The sequence below is a fragment of the Brachyhypopomus gauderio genome, unplaced genomic scaffold, assembly GCF_052324685.1.
Source record: "Brachyhypopomus gauderio isolate BG-103 unplaced genomic scaffold, BGAUD_0.2 sc45, whole genome shotgun sequence".
In the NCBI taxonomy this organism is placed as follows: Eukaryota; Metazoa; Chordata; class Actinopteri; order Gymnotiformes; family Hypopomidae; genus Brachyhypopomus; species Brachyhypopomus gauderio.
In genome coordinates, this window is record NW_027506871.1 from 607,011 (window position 1) to 624,775 (window position 17,765).

Consider the following 17,765-nt stretch of genomic DNA (forward strand, 5'->3'; position numbering starts at 1 on the left):
AATCTTAGACAACCATGAGAGTTGGTGCTTTAGCAATGGTATAACAACCATATGTAATTATTCCTCTTTTTATTAGGATACAAATAAAAAATAAAGAAAATGAGTGTGCTGTATTAAAAACAGAACAAACTCAGTGACAGGTGTTTAGTGTGACCTTCCCACACACATGAGCAGGGCAGGACAAGACTCAGTCTAAAGAAGAACTCTGGGATTAGCTGAAGGAACCTAACTTTACCACTTCAGAAAACTTCAGTCTCTCCAGAATAGTTGTGATTAGTGCAAAGGGAGATGACACTAAATACTCACTTTTACCTGTGGAAGCCATTTTGTTCTGACAATAGTGAGTGTGGTGTATGTGAGGATGAGGCAGGCAGCTGAGAACATTACAAATTTATTCGTAAAGGACATGATAGCAGCCAGGCATGCAGAGAGACAGTAGCTACAGATAACACACACACACACACACAGTACAATGCACACATGGACATGCCCAAAGGGATGTTTGTTCAATCTTAATCAAGATTTGTATCCTGTTTGATGGTGTCAAGCCAGCGAGTTCTTGGTCGACCTTGTTCTCTACGTCCACTAACCATTCAGAGCATGATGTCTTTCTCCAAGTAGCAGCTTCTCATCACATGGCCGAAGTAAGCTAATCGCTGTTTCTTGATTCTGGCTTCTAAAGAGAGGTGTGGTTTGATTTGCTCCAGGACTTCGAGTTTCTGGATATGTACTGTCCACAGAATTTGTATGAGTCTCCTCCAGCACCACAGCTCAAAAGCATCAATTTTTCTCCTGTCTGATTTTTTCGTGGTCCATGTTTCTCTTCTATATATCGCAGTTGGGAACACAATGACATTGATTAATCAGCATTTAGTTTGGAGGCTGATGTCTCTACTCTTCCAAATTTTATTCATGGACACCATCGTGTCACGTCCCAGTGCTAACTGACACTTGCTAGCTGTTTCAGGGGTGCAGTCTCCATCTATTTTGAAGCCAAGGAATATAAACGTATTCACCACTTCAATCTCTTCATCATTCATCTTAATGCTGATGTTCTTATTTACAGCTGTGTCATGATCTTGGTCTTTTTGATGTTCAAATGCAGGCCAACTTTCTCACTTTCGCTGCTGCTCCAGACCTGTCTTACTTTCTGTGATTAGAGTGGTATCATCAGCATATCTGAGGTTATTGATGTTCCTTCCTCCAATTTTTACACCGATGTTCAGCTCATCCAGTCCTGCCCTGCACATGACCATTTCAGCATATTGGTTGAAGCTTAGGGATGACAGAATTCATCCTTGTCATGTCTCTTTATTGATTTTGAACCAGTGTCACTGTATGTTGTTCTTACTGTGGCTTCTTGATTGTGATATAGTGACTTGATGAGGTCTGTCAGATGTGGTGGTATGACAATTTCTTGGAAGCATTTCCATAGTTTGTCATGCTGAATTACGTCAAAGGTCTTCGAGTAATCCATGAAGCAGATGTATAGCTTATTTTGGTATTCTCTCGCTTTCTCCATAATCCACCTAAGTTTGCTATATGGCCTTGGGTGCTTCTTCTATTTCAGAATCCAGCCTGCACCTCAGGTAGTTCCCTTTAGATGGTTTGGGTTAGATGATTTTGGAGGATCTTATAAAGAATTTAGCTGGTATGTGGGGCAGCAGGCGGTCTTTGGACATTGCAGAATTTCAAGGTTTCTTTGGCTACGAGGAGCTGATGATCAATCACAATCTCTGCCCCTGGGTATGTCTTCACTGCTAGGATGGAGGTTCCCCATTTTTTGCTGGCATAGAATATAATCAATCTGCTGACGTAACGTTACGTGACACAAATGCGCGCGCTGCAAACCATCGCGATCATGGCGGCGCTGGTGAAGACGCTCTCTTCTGTTCCACCATTCATAATACATTTTGGGTACAAAAACTTCACACAAGTAGCAAATAGAAGAGCAGCAAACTGCAGTGTGTGTGGCATAAAAATACAGGACGCTGGCTCCACCACATCTAATTTTATTCGCCACCTGAAAACCCACCCGGAAAGGTTAGTCACTGCCTGATAGGTTATTAGCATCTGCTACAAACAAGCTTAGCATCACAGTTATTGTGTTACTTATAACAACGTAATGTTTACCCAGTTAGCTTGGTATTGATGTCACGTTGTGGGGGGGCCCCCTGCCGGTCGCCCCCGTCCACAGCGGCAGCTGTCCTGTTTTGGTCATGTGATGTTCATCCCTCAGGTGGGCGGGGCCTGTGATCCGTCTCACCTGAGGGTCGTTTGTTCATCTATATATGTCTTGTCTTTGTACCAGTTGACTGCTGGTTATTATATCCTTAATTTGGATCAGTTCACGGGTTTTGGTTTGCGCACTTTACATATTAAACCAGGGATGGGCAACTTCCATCATAAAGAGGGCTAAAATTTTTTCAGCACTATTATTGGAGGGCCACATGACCACGCACTTCAAATAATTGGATATGAAAGACACTACAAATTATTCTCAATAAGAACACATTTTAAATGAATTCAGATCTATATGTTTATTGCACCAACATACATCTATTTTCTGCATATAAATGCATTAACATGTCCTTAATAAGCAACAAAGACAAAACATTTGCTTAATAAAAAAGTGCAAAAAGCAATTTGAACTCCTTCATATCAAAGAACTGTAACGCGTAGCGCGCTGCGGAGCGAGGAGGCGGACACAAACGCTGAGAAGAGCGAGATTTAATAAGGGGAATTCCATAGGCGAAGTCGTTTGTACAGGCACGGGTCAAAACGGGAGAGCCGTCCAAGTGGTCAACAGGACAGGCAGGAGTCGTAACAGGAGAGCCATTCACAACGGAGACGGAAAATACCAGAATAGCGATGAGAGATAATCCACAAAACCGAACAAACCACAAATAACCGACAACAGGCGAAACACAGAGATACAAGTACACAGGACTAAACTAGACACAGCTGAACACATTGACGACATGGGCGTGGCAGACAGAGGGAAACTAGGGCAACAGACACGCAGGGCGGGGTAACCGGGCAAGGAACAACACCGACACGGGAGAGGGGGGCGTAGCCCTACGTGACAAGAACAAAAAAGTCCTGCTCTATCGTTTTTTTTTTTCTTCTGATTAAAAAATTATTATTTATCTATTTGCGGGCCGCACTGAGTGAGGATGAGGGCCGTGTGCGGCCCGCGGGCCGCCAGTTGCCCATCCCTGTATTAAACCATCCTTTTTCCCTGAGACTCGGCGTGATCGCTTCCATTTATTTTCGCTCACCCTGCCCGTCACAATTGACTGGATATTTTTAAAAGGAGAGGCATTTCATATAATGTTTTGACCTCTACATTCAGATAAAAATAATCTGTAACGTGCAGTATTTTAAGCCATTCATGTCTGTCTAATTTGTTTATCAAGGCTAATTTGGTACACATTACAAACTAATAAATTTGAGAAGCCTAATTACTATTCTATATAGATATCCATGTTCATCTACAGGTTATCTGAATTCTGTAAAGCAAAAACTGTGTCACTCAAATATTTGGGACTTGACTTTGACTTGAGATCAAAGACTTGAGACTTGACTTGCACTTGCAAAAAATGACTTGTGAGCATCTCTGATGTATACAGTCGCCGATTGGGCTGCTTGAACCAAGTGTTTGTAATTCTGAGCCCTTTTTCTTGGCAGAATTGGACTAAGTGATCTCCAGGTTCATTTCTCTCACCCAGGCCGTAGCTACCTACTATATTTGTCTCTGTTTCTGTGCCTACCTTGTTATTAAAGTCTCCGATGATGTATATAATGTCTGTTCTCGGTGTCAGATCTATTACCCGTCGAATCTCTGTGTAAAAACGCTCCATCTCCTCTTCTTCTGAACCACCGATTGGAGCATAGGCTTGTAGGACGGTGATATTGTGACTCTGGTCTCTGAATCGTGTGGCTAACACTTGATCACTGACTGGATAGTAAACCTCGAGGACCTTTGACAGAATGAACCCAACTCCTCTGTTGTTCGAATTGCCAGTATAATAGAAAACGTGATTTCCAGAGTTGAAGTAGCCACTGCCTCACCAATGTACTTCCCTCACTCCTAGGATCACTCCTTACAGCCTGGTCATTTCTCTCTTGACAATTTCAAGTTTGCCTATTTTTAGTCCATTTACATTCCACGTTCCCATTTTCATAGTACATTTCCAGTGCAGAGAAGTCCATTGGCCAAGGGCCACATCAGCAGATAGGCACCCGTGTGAGGGGTATTTATTTGTTTGTATCTTAATAAAGAGTCTGAAAAATTAAGAATCTATGGTCAATATGCCGTTGCTAAAATACCAAATCTAAAGGTGCTGTAACGATTCAACCAGGAAGACACGGATCCAGTTGCGGAGTACTGATGTTTTTATTTTTTGAATGAATACGGAGTACTCGCACAGGTGAATAACTCCGTAGGGTGTGTGCAGTGTGTGAGTGCGGTTGTCGTAGTCCGGACGGTCCGAGTTCACGCCGGGTAGACAGATGGCTGGAGGTACAAGAGGGCTAGGCTGGGGACGAGGTCTGGAACGAGACAAAACACAGGAGAGCAATCAGGGGGAGATAACGCTTGGTAGATGGCATGCCAACAATACTTTGCAACCCTGAAGATAGAGGAGGAAGCTTAAATAGTGCGAAAGGGGAGGGGCAATGTGCGGCAGGTGAAACCCATCACACGGCGATCATGTGCTGTTCCTGACAGGTGCCTAAGACGTCTGCACAATCATGTATTTCATAAATGAATTTAATCTCCAGTAAACAGATAATGCATGTTTGGCAGGCTGCACACTGTCAGAGAGTCCAGGGGCAGAACTGATCAAATACCCCGGAGAGTCTGTTCTCCTGCCCTGTTTCTGCACTGACCACCACACCAAACCTGCCAGTGTCAAATGGGAGCATCTGAACTCCAGTACTGAGTCTGCATGGACAGAGGTGTCCAACGGGACCAGACACCACAGAGACAGAATCCACATGTCTCACCAGAACCATCCAGCAAATCTCTCTCTACTCCTCTCTAACCTGACTGAGGAAGATCAGGGAACATACAGGTGTACAGTCAACAACAACCAGTCCATCAGCATCCACCTCTCCATTAAAGGTAAAAGAGTTCAAGCTCAACTAAACCTTTCAGCACTGTGGTTCTGAGAGGGAGTGGCAGACAAAACCCTCACCATGTGGATCTCACAGTGCAGCTTAACAGCAGTTTGGTCTTGAGGTCTCACACATTCACACTAGAGCAGTAACAGTAATACAGTTCCTTTACATTCATAGAAATGTTTGTTGCTGCAGGTTTCTATGATCATTAAAAGATATTTGTGTTCTGCATTCAACAGTTTTCTCTCCGTCAGAGAACGTGAACACACCAGTCACTGGAGATATAGGAGGTAATATAAACTACACTGTACATTAACTCTCATACTAGTAGAGACCATATCTAATGTTTGAAAGTTACTCAGGGGAAATACTGATATATATTGTATTTTGTATATTAGCTGTCATACTTTGATAAACCATAAGTTGCATATCAGAATCACAAATGGGTCACTATATTAAACCAAAATAGCAGAAGTATCTAATAAAGCCTGATACTGTAGAGTTGTATTAATATACAGCCAATCATGCACACCCTGTCATATAAGGACATGTCCCCACACCTGTCCCCCTCTACACTGTCCAGTCAGACAAGTACAGTCCCAGTGTCTCAGACATGACTGGGGTCCCCATGAGCATCACAGCACTGAAATCAGTACCCACTGGTTCAGAAGGTTTTCCAGTCTTCCATTAACACACACAAACAGAGGTGTCAATTCCAGGTTCAGAAAGTAAAAGTCCTCACCAGGATTTTGCTCAAACTTGCTAGATTTTCTAATTAGTGCAATCCAGGTAAAATTAGTGGAATCAACACAATCCAGGAAGCCTGAGCAAAATCCTGGTGAGGACTTTACTTTCTGAACCTGGAATTGACACCACTGCACACAAAGTCTTCCTTTAACACACACACTCAGTATTCCTTTACACTAAGACCCTCAAGAGGGAATTGAGTCCTCAGCACAGGGCCGGCGCCAGAACATATACAGTGAGGGGGCGTCAGAAAATTTCGGGGTGGCGAACGTAAGTTGTTGTGCGGGGGGGGGGGGGGGTGGCGTGTAACGATTGTTGAGCGGCCGAGGGGGCGACATGTAGCAATTGCTGTAAAATAAATGGGTCTCATTATTTACATTAAGGGGGCGGGACACCTCGCCTGAGGGGGCGATGCCCCCTTTCGCCCCCCTGTGGCGCCGGCCCTGCCTCAGCAATCTAAGCACAGCCTCAGACCTCCGTCCTTCTTCTTAACAAAGAAGACGCTGGCCAAGGCAGGCAAGGTGGACGGAGTGATGTAGCCTTGAGTTAGGGCCTCTCTGACATACTGGCCCATGACCCGCTCTTGGCACAGTGGATTAACTCGACCCCTGGTGGCATCGTCCCCTACTTAAGGACTATTGCTAAGTGCAGTTCCATGGACAATGAGGCGGAAGCTGGGTAGCCTTAACGGAACTGAACACCTCGGCCAAGTCCTGGCTAGGGATTACCTGGTGGTTGGCTACATTGGGGCTCTCAATGGTGGTGGACGGGGCTACAACCCTCTGTCTGCACTAAACACGTCTGTGGGGCGTGGTCCATTTTATTATTGGCCCAGTGGCCCAATTGATAACTTGGTTGTGTAGCTTAAGTCAGGGGAGCCCTAGTGTGATGGTGTGACGGAGGTGTTGGAGAATGTAAAAAGAATGTGCACTGTGTGACCCTGAACAGTAACAAGTCCAGTGCTTGCACGTGCCTCCATCTCTCAAAGGTCTTCAGGGGCACACCCAGCCTCTCTGCCATGCTCTGCTCCATCACGTTGCCCTAGGCTCCCGAGTCCACTAAGGCAGAAACCCCAACAGGAGATGGATCATTCCATCCAGTCCCTGCTGCCAGAGTCCTGAACTCTAGCGCAAATTCAGCCGCTGAATGGGAGCCCTGCCTCATTTTCAGCAGGCTTTGCCTACATGCACGTCCCTGATGTGGGTGATGGAAAACCTCTTTAAAGTCTCTTGGTAAAGGCTATAAAGTCCCTAGTAAGTGGTGAGTCCCTTGTCAGTCGTGCCACGCCCCAAGTCAGCACCTTGTCTATAAGTCGGGAGATTATATAAGAGACCATCGCCTGGTCTCATAAGTTGTGGTTGATATGTAAAGTATAGCCCACACTGAACAAGGAAACCCTCGCATTTCTCTGGGTCCCTCAATAAACCTCCAGAAGGACTCTCTATCTCCCTCTACACACGCTGCAGTAGAGGACGTTTCGGTGCTCGCCTGTGTGGAGAGATTCTGCAGACAACCGGTCAACGACTTCATTAGCTCTCGTAGTTCATTTAGTTCCTGTTGTTGTCTCCCTATTGTCCTACCTTGTGTGGCGAGAATCTCCATGTGTGAGAGCTCACCACTTCCGGCTGCTCCAGGCTGCACATTCTGTGATGCAGGTATAGAGGCGGCAGGAGGCAGAGGCTGCAAACTGAAAGCTTTATTGTCCATAATAGAAGAAACAAAGACTCAGGCCAAAAGGAAAATCGTATGTAGACAGCAGCACTTAGCAGTGTCCAAAGATGTAGACCAAGGACGAGGGCTGTCCTGGGATGTGAGGTGAAGGCTCAACAATGTGCATCTCTGAACTGCAAGACCTGTGGGCTTAATGTCGATAATGAGGTGATTGTGAACGGGGGAGTGGTTTGGTGACTGAGGGCGTGTGTCTGGCTGAAGTGGGCGTGTGCGTCTGAGTCACCACGCACACACGCGCTCTCTGGTGGCTTCCAGGCTGATCTATTGTAACAATTACATTTTATTTATAATGCACTTTATATTTAAGATAAATCTCAGTGATAGCTACAGTATAAAAATAAAATGTAGGACATAAATAATGAAATAATTAATTAATAAAAGTAGAACAATAAAAAGCAAGTAATAAAACAGAAATTAAACACTATCAGCAAACATGCATTTTTTAAATAAGAAGGTTTTTAATTTCCTTTTACAGTTTTTTCCAACTGCTGAAACACAATTTTCACAAATTGTGAATTTCAGGAGAGGGGGGAAGAGGGTTCTGAAGATGAAGGAGAGGAGGCAGAGCAGGTGTGACGTGCGGGCAGGGCGAAGGACGAGACACGGGAATCCTTGCTTTCATGGCAAACGTCACTTTTAATAACAAATAACGGTTGCGCAATAGCGCACGAGCAACACAGAATAATCACACAACGTGCAGACTTAGACAACGACGAGCACAGGACACTGCGCGAGCGCACATTAAATAGACAGACCACATTAGCCCCACGTGATTACGAGACGATTCACAGGTGATACACATTATTCACACGACATAACCCTCACCATGAAGTCCCACTGACGCAGACAAAGCACGTGGACTACGTATACACACGCCCAAAAGGGAGGGGCCGGGGTCCTCAACGTGACAGACGCCCCCTCCAAGGACACTACCCGTCCCGGGGTGCCAACAGGACCGAGTGCCCCGAACCCACGGCGATGGGCGGATCCGACACGCTCAGTCCTGCGTCTGGGAGGTGACCGCCCTCGGGGAAGCGTCCGCCACGGACCGCCTAGAACACCCTCCCTGGGAACACAGGGGAAAAGACGTTAGACAAACACAACGGAACAGATACAAACACACAAACAGGCACGCTTACACACATAGGCACAAATGGGAAGAGGGGGTTTGGTAAACATACGGGCAGACTTACGAACACTGGCACACACACACATGAAACAGGCGCCAGGCTGCGCGCCAGGAGGAGGGCGAGTAGGGGAGAGAGACCGGGAGCTACTGCTGCTGCAGGCGCTGCGGTGGGCGGTGCTCCTCCTGCCTTTGCTGCAAACCCTCCACCGGGTGCAGCACGGTTGGCCGACGCGCCGGGTGCAGCGCAGTTGGCCGATGCGCCGGGTGCAGCGCAGTTGGCCGAAGCGCCGGGTGCAGCGCGGCTAGTCCCTCCCCTCGGTGGGCCATATGGGAGTCCATCCTCGCCCCGCGATCGCCCTCTAGTCCCGGCGGTGGGAGTGTCCTCCTCCATAGCCTCCTCGCTGCCACAGCTCCAGCTCATGGGCTGCTCCGGGCTGCCACCCCGGGAACAGTCCATATCGCTTCCTGGGGAGCTCTCGGGGAATGAGCCCGCCTCCGGACTCCTCCTCCCCTTCACCGTCCCGGTGGAGAGCTCCGAAGGGGGTGGACTCTCCTCTTCCTCCTCCGTGTAGGACCCATCATCCGTGCGCCCGGAGCCACCCGAGCACACGGACGGAGGGTAGTCCTCCTCCTCCTCCCTCTCACCGTTGTCCACGGTGGAGGCGGAGTCCTCAGACGGAGGGTAGTCTTCCTCCTCCTCCCTCCCACCGTAGTCCACGGTGGAGGCGGAATCCTCAGACAGAGGGTAGTCTTCCTCCTCCTCCCTCCCACCGTAGTCCACAGTGGAGGTGGAGTCCTCAGACGGAGGATAGTCTTCTTTCTCCTCCCCCTCGCTTGGCAAATCCTCCTCCCCAAACTCGCTCTCTGGAGTGCTCTCCGTCGAGCAAAGCATGAACGCACCCATCCTCAGAGGCGAGGGTTCGCGGGAAGGAGAGGGGTGTCGCTCTCGCCATATCCGCCGTGCCTGCTCGAGGAAGTTGTCCGCTATCTCGGGGACGGAGGATTCCCGAGCCATGCGCAGCATATAGGCGCATAGCGGGTCCTACTCCATGAGCTCGGGGTTGGTGGTGGCTTGGCAGCGCTGGCCAGGAGAAGAGGCGCGATGGCGCCGCTTGCTGGCTCGATTGCCCCTCTTCGGTCGGGCGGCGTAGCCCGGCATGGTGTCTCACACGGCTCGTTGTTATGTGACGTGCGGGCAGGGCGAAGGATGAGACACGGGAATCCTTGCTTTCGTGGCAAACGTCACTTTTAATAACAAATAACGGTTGCGCAATAGCGCATGAGCAACACAGAATAATCACACAACGTGCAGACTTAGACAACGACGAGCACAGGACACTGAGCGAGCGCACATTAAATAATAATAATAATAATAATAATAATAATAATAATAATCTTTATTTGTATTTGTATAGCACCTTTCATACATACATGTAACTCAAAGTGCTTTACAGTATAAATAAAAGAAACATTAAAAGGAGATAAGACAAAGACAAAAAGACAGAAGAAAATGTAAAAAAAAATTAAAGATAGAAATATTAAAATAACATAAAAAGTAAAAAGTGAAGTAAGTAAGATAATAAAAAGTAAAGTAAATAAGATAAAACTATTAAGATAGAGTTTCTTAACTAAAAGCGGATCTAAACAGGAATGTTTTGAGACTGCTCTTAAAACTATGCAGGGATGAAATGCCTCTGAGCTCTTCAGGAAGAGAATTCCAGAGCTTTGGGCCATAGTGACTAAAAGCACCCTCGCCAATCTTTAATCGGCTTTTAGGAATCACCAGTAGATTACTGTTTGAAGACCTGAGAGACCTGACTGGAACATATCTAACCATCATTTCACTTAGGTAAAGAGGGGCCAGACCATGAAGACATTTAAAAACCATGACTAGAACCTTAAAATCTATTCTAAAGCTGACAGGTAACCAGTGCAGTGAGTGGAGTGCAGGTGTAATATGATCTCTCTTTCTCCTGCGGGTCAGAACCCTTGCAGCCGCGTTCTGAACTCGCTGTAAGTGCGAAATAGAGCTCTTTGGAAGAGCAGATAGAACAGCGTTACAATAATCTAGCCTTGATGTGATAAATGCATGGACAAGTTTTTCACTGTCAGCAGGAGAGAGCATATCTCGGACCTTAGCGATGTTTCGAAGATGAAAGTAAGCTGTCTTGCATGTAGTCATGATGTGTGATTTGAAGCTGAGCTCATTATCAAAGGTGACGCCCAGGTTCTTAACACATTGTCTGGCTTTCAGATTCATTTGATTTAAATTAGTCTGGACATCATTCCTTTGTGAATCACTGCCAAGAACAAGAACCTCTGTCTTCTGTTTATTTAACTGCAGAAAATTGTCAGACATCCATGTCTGTATATCATCTATGCAGTCAAACAGTGAGCAAATTGATTTTAGCGAAATATAAAGTTGAGTGTCATCTGCATATTGATGATAACTAATACCATGTTTATTAATGATGTGTGGTAATGGAAGCATATATAGGTTGAATAGTAACGGCCCAAGAATTGATCCTTGGGGGACGCCACAAGTTATTTTTTGACGTGTGGAGGAAGAGGTACCTAATGCTACATAGTAATCACGCCCAGTTAGGTACGATCTAAACCAGTCTAAGACTAAGCCACTAAGGCCTACCCAGCTCTGTAGTCGATCAAGAAGTATTTCATGATCAACAGTGTCAAAAGCGGCGCTTAAATCTAGCAGAAAAAGGACTGAGAGTTTGCCTGCATCCTTATTCAATCTCAAGTCATTTACTACCTTAACTAGGGCTGTTTCAGTGCTGTGGAGAGCTCTGAAACCAGATTGAAAAGTGTCATTTATTTGATTTACTTTGACATAGTCATTCAACTGGATTGACACTACTTTTTCAATGATTTTGCTAAGAAAGGAAAGGTTAGATATAGGTCGATAATTATTAAGAATTGTGGGATCAAGATTTCTGTTCTTTAATAGTGGTTTAACCATTGCAGTTTTAAAAATGTTAGGGAATTCACCCAATTGCAGAGACTGATTAACAATCGTTAGAACTTCATTTGCTAATGAGCTCAGAACCTGCTTGAAAAAGCTTGTTGGTAAAGGGTCCAGTTCACAAGTAGAGGATTTTAGTGATGAAATCACATCAAGTAGTGTTACCATGTCAACTTCTTGGAAATAAGACATATTAAAGTTAGGCTGAGTAACTGATATAAGGGTTGATGGTCTATTAGTGCTTGTTGCTATGTTCTGCCTTATACTAGTAATCTTGTCCCTAAAAAATATAGCAAACTCCTCACATTTTTCAACTGAAACAGTCTCAGGGAAGCCACAGGAGGTGGGGTTTACTAGCTGATCTATGCTTCTGAACAAGACGGCTGAGTTATTATTGGATGAATTGATTAAGGTAGAGAAATAGTTTTTCCTTGCTAATTTCACTTCACTGTTGTAATTCTGCAATGTTGTTTTATAAATATCAAAATGTACTTGCAATTTTGACTTTCGCCAGCGTCTCTCAGCCTGCCTACAATCTTGCCTAAATTGTACAATAGATGGAGTGTTTCTCCAGGGCATCTTAATTTTACCAGAGATTATTTTAGTTACCTTTGGTGCCACAGCATCAATACAGTTCCTAACTCTGTGTGTGAATGTTTCAACTAGCTCATTCCCATTTTCTGGGAGAGGAGGGAGGGACTGTATCATGTCTGTGAAGGCCACGGCACTGCCAGCACTGAGATAACGCTTGGTTATTGTGCGCTTTTCACTGAGTGTTCTAGTAGATAATCAAAAGAACTGAATAAGTACTGTTGAATTGTACTGCCAGATATTCAAACGTAGGATGTTCCCCTAAAGAGATCTGCTTACATCGGAATGCTTTATGGTAAAAACATGCAACACCACCACCTCTTATTTACCCTGGAGACATTAAAATAGTTAAAGTCGGGAGGTGAAGCTTCATTTAGCACTATTGCTCCATTGCTATCAAGCCAAGTCTCTGTTAGAAAAAGAAAGTCCAGACAGTAATCTTCAATTAATTTAGCTATTATAAAAGACTTGTTTGTGAGTGAGTGGACGTTTAGTAAGGAGACTTTGAAGACTTGATGTGTTTGATCAGCATGGCTTACATCACTTGTGCATTTCACTGGGATCAAATTTTGTTTGTTACAATGTTTTGTACCCTTATGTTTTCTTCTGATTACATTTTTATTTCGATTCTGAGAGCCATGCCACCGGCTATTTAAAATAACTGGAATGTAGCACTGACTAGGAGCATGGGTTCCAGTGTCAGACCTGAGAATTCACTGAGTGTGCAGGAGAAGTGGGTGAGTTCCTGCAAGACAGCAGACTGTAGTGTTGCAGAACCTCTTCAATCTCCTGGAGTTTACCTCTGAGACTGTGGACAGATTCTCTGACAGGAGATGGTGGGCTCCTTTGACTGACATTACTGACGTTACTGCTGGCGGTTGGGTGCAGATTCCGCATGTGAGTGATTCCATACATTAGATTATCCACAAGCATTTGAGTCCCAGCCCTGTTAGGGTGAAGCTGATCAGGTTTAAAAAGCTCAGGACGCCTCCAAAAAATGTTGAAATTGTCAATGAAGTTTACCTTCCGATGTGCACAGGCTGTAGTGAGCCAGCTGTTTAGAGCCAGCAGTCTGGTAAAGTGACCACTGCCTCGACGTGCAGTTGGTATCGGTCCAGAAATGAACACTTCACACCGGGAAAACTCCAGAATGTCGAGCAGATGGTTAAAATCCTGTTTCAGTATCTCAGACTGTTGTTTGTAAACATCGCTAGAGCCGACATGTACAATCAGTCTTTCCGTAGCTGGATGGTCATGCAATATGTGTGGAATCATGGGTATCACTTCACAGACAGTAACACGAGGAAAGCAAAAGGCCTTAATACTGTTGCTCCATACATCTCTGATGACTGAGTCCCCAATTAGCAGCGTTTTGGGCTGTGGCGGTGTTCCTCGTCTTCTTTCACCGTTAATGCCTCGGCGGCTAACACGGTTAGCATCCCGATGGCCAACACGGTTACCACCCCGATGGCCAGCATGGTTACCACCCCGATGGCCAACATGGTTACCACCCCGATGGCCAACATGGTTAACACCCCGATGGCCAACATGGTTAGCATCCCGATGGCTAACCCTCTTAGCATGCTTGTTAGCATGCTGCTGGCTAACACAGTTGGCAGCCTGGTGGTTGGTCCGCGAATGGCCAGAGTTATTTGCAAGCTTAGCAGCCAGACAGGAGTCGGATCTCTGATGCTGATTGGGGTGCGTTTGATGTCCTTGATGTCCTGGAGAGGGAGGCAGTATGTTGTGATGAGACTGCTCAGTTTCTGCTACTTCAGTTGAGGCAAGAGCTTCATATCTGTTATCGAGAAGAATGTTCTGTTCTGAAGATTGCTGCTTGCCGCCGCTGCTGTGCTGGTTTCTGCTACGTTCCTTCCCCCGAACAAGAGTCCAGCCCTTATCATTGTTGTTGTTAACAGGATTAGGAGTTGAGGCCAAGATGAGCTTAGGCTTTGCCCCCAGTACATCCCAGAGACAATGGAGAGAAACGTCTCTTTCTTTGCCAGTCACAGGGACGGTTTTGTCAGCGGTTTGTGTGGCAAGAATCGAGTCCAGATATTCTTCCTCCTCCCTTATAGAATGTAAGGTATGGATTCTTTCCTGAAGTTCTGCAACCCTCTGAGACAGTTTGATACACTCAGAGCAAATAGATGATGTGGAAGCATGAGCCATAATCGCAAAAGCACCGGGCACAATGCTCAAATATCCAAGTTAAAAATCCAAAGTGCAAAAATAACACCCAATAAGTTCTGGCAGGTATTTCACAGCTGAAAACAATATCAGCTGCTGATAAAACAGTGCACAAAAACCACTCACAAGGATGAGGCGCAAAAAACAGTTCACTCGCAGTGTCGGACTGTCGGAATGTAAAAAAATGCTAAATAATCCTTTATAGATGAATGTAAAAAAGCTTACCAAGTGAAGTAACGAGTAATGGATCCTTTTAACTTGTAAAAATAACTTGAACTTGTAGATATAACTCAAATAAATGAAAGGACAAGCAGAGCTGACAGAAAAGCTGACAGAAAAGCGTCTGTACAGGAGGAAAGCAGGAAGTGAAATAGACAGACCACATTAGCCCCACGTGATTACGAGACGATTCACAGGTGATACACATTATTCACACGACATAACCCTCACCACGAAGTCCCACTGACGCAGACAAAGCACGTGGACTACGTATACACACGCCCAAAAGGGAGGGGCCGGGGTCCTCAACGTGACAGCAGGAAGGTGGAGGTTAGAGTTGGTAGTTTGAATGTGGGCTCCATGACAGGTAAAGGGAGAGAGCTAGCTGATGTGATGGAGAGGAGGAAGATAGATATACTGTGTTTACAGGAGACCAAGTGGAAGGGGAGCAAGGCCAGGAGCATTGGTGGTGGCTTCAAACTCTTCTATCATGGCGTAGACAGGAAGAGAAATGGAGTAGGGGTAATCCTGAAGGATGAGTTTAGTAAGAGTGTAGTGGAGGTAAAGAGAGTAAGTGACAGGGTGATCTGTGTAAAGTTAGAGATTGATGGGGTGATGATGAATGTCATCAGTGCTTAGGCTCCTCAGGTAGGTTGTGATATGGAGGAGAAAGAAGAATTCTGGAGAGAGTTAGATGAAGTTGTTTTGCAGGTTCCTAAAGAAGAGAGAGTGGTTATTGGAGCAGATTTAAATGGACATGTTGGTGGAGGGAACAGTGGTGATGAAGGACAAATGGTAGATTTTGCTACCAGCATAGGATGGTGATATGTAGGATGGTTTTGGAAGTGAAGAAGAGGAAGAGAGTGAAAGTGGAACCTAAGATCAGGTGGTGGAAGTTAAATGATGAGGACTGTGGTGTAAAATTCAGGGATGAGGTGAGGCAGGTATTGGGGAATGGTGGTGGTGATCTGGATACCTGGGATGAGACTTCAAATGCAGTGAGGGATGTGGCTAGGAAGGTACTTGGTGTGACCTCAGGACAGAGGAAGATGGTGGAATGAGGAAGTTCAGGAAAGTTTGAGAAGAAAGCGATTGGCTAAAAAGAATTGGGATTTTCAGTGAGATGAAGAAAGTAGACAGAGGTACAAGGAGATGTGTCGCAAGGCAAAGAGAGCAGTGGCAGAAGCTAAAGAGAAGGCATATAGCAAGCTGTATGAGAAGTTGGACACTAAGGAAGGGGAAAAGGATCCATACAGATCAGCCAGACAGAAAAACCGTGATGGGCAGGATGTGCAGCAGGTTAGGATGATAAAGGATAAAGGTGGTAGTGTGTTGTGTGGTGAGGAGAGTGTCTTGGGAAGGTGAAAGGAGTATTTTGGGGAACTGATGAATCAAGAGAATGAAAGGGAAAGAAGGTTAGAAGAGGTAGAGGTTGTGAATCAGGAAGTGACCCAGGTGAGCAAGGAGGAAGTAAGGGCTGCAATTCGGAGAATGAAGTGTGGTAAGGCAGTTGGACCGGATGATATTCCAGTGGAGGCATGGAAATGTTTGGGAGAGACAGCAGTGGAGTTTTTGACTGGGTTATTTAACAGAATCTTGGAAGGTCAGAAGATGCCCGAGGAGTGGAGACGAAGCATAATGGTGCCGATTTTCAAGAATAAGGGTGACGTTCAGAACTGTAGTAATTACAGGGAAATAAAGTTGGGGTCACAGCCTGAAAATCTGGGAAAGAGTAGTGGAAGCTAGGCTTAGAGGAGAGGTAGAGATCTGTGAGCAGCAGTATGGTTTCATGCCAGCTAAGTGCACCACAGATGCTATGTTTGCTTTGAGAGTGTTAATGGAGAAGTATAGGGAAGGACAGAAGGAGTTACATTGTGTGTTTGTTGACTTAGAGAAAGCTTATGATAGAGTACCGAGACAGGAGCTGTGGTATTGTATGAGGAAGTCAGACGTAACACTCGTGACGGAGTGTTTTTTCAATAGCGCTGAAATAAATGCTCCGGTTTAAAATTAATTCTCCCGTCAAAATTAAGAAATATTTTTAACAATTTATTCTGGGTCCGGATGGGATGGCATTTGGGTCCGTATCCAGTTAATCAGGAATGAGATTGGGTCCGGACAGGACTGCGTTCGGGTCCGGATCCGGGCCGTGGTCCGCCTGTTGGTGACCTCTGGCATAAAGTGTCTGGGGTGATCTGTGATAGAAGGGTGTTGGCTAGAATGAAAGGACATATCTATAGGACAATAGTGAGACCTGCTATGTTGTATGGACTGGAGACAGTGACACTGACAAAGAGACAGGCGAGGGAGATGGAGGTGTCTGAGATGAAGATGTTGAGATTCTCATTTGGAGTGACAAGGAAGGATAGGATCAGAAATGAGTTTATTAGAGGATCAGCACATGTAGCATGTTTTGGAGATAAAGTTAGAGAAGCGAGATTGAGATGGTTTGGACATGTACAGAGGAGGGAGGAGAGGTATATTGGTAGGAGGGTCTTGAGAATGGAACTTCTAGGCAAGAGGAGGAGAGGTAGACCTAAGAGGAGGTTTATGGATGCAGTGGTAGAGGATATGGGAGTGGTTGGTGTGTCAGTGGAGGACACTCAGGACAGGGCCAGATGGAGGAGTTTGATCCGCTGTGGCGACCCCTAAACGGGAATTGCCGAAAGAAGAAGAAGAAGTGTGGTCTTATAATAATACTAAACACAATTCACAAAACCACTCACCCAAACTGCAAAATACCACCTATAGCCTGCAAAATAAAGCTCTACAACCAAATCTGCGTATAGAATTGTCAAAATCAAACTTTTTCACCAAGTGGTACACATGACATGCATGTTACCAGATTTTTGTCTAACCAACTACACACTGTTGAGCATAATGTAAAGTACTCTCATCTCTAGTATACTGGCCATAATACTAAAATAGTTCAACTTGTAGACAATTCTTCAGATTGTTCACATGTACAGAAATATTTGCAGATACACACATACTATTGAAACAATTTATTTTGTGGGTTAATCAGTTTCACCAGTGGCTCGTCTCGTCATCACG

The 17,765-nt window shown here is 45.4% G+C and overlaps 1 protein-coding gene across 2 annotated transcripts in view; it reads left to right on the top strand.

Annotated features, from left to right (window-relative positions):
* The window catches only part of LOC143486783 (polymeric immunoglobulin receptor-like), a 46,620-nt gene that overhangs the window by 19,145 nt on the left and 9,710 nt on the right, over nucleotides 1-17,765 (top strand). Inside the window, exons 4-5 of one of the 2 annotated variants that reach the window (XM_076986220.1) lie at nucleotides 4,811-5,128; nucleotides 5,364-5,414. In XM_076986220.1, the coding sequence (XP_076842335.1) occupies nucleotides 4,811-5,128; nucleotides 5,364-5,414 (369 nt within the window). The remainder of the gene's footprint in view (nucleotides 1-4,810; nucleotides 5,129-5,363; nucleotides 5,415-17,765) is intronic. The other variant, XM_076986221.1, reaches the window with a different exon arrangement.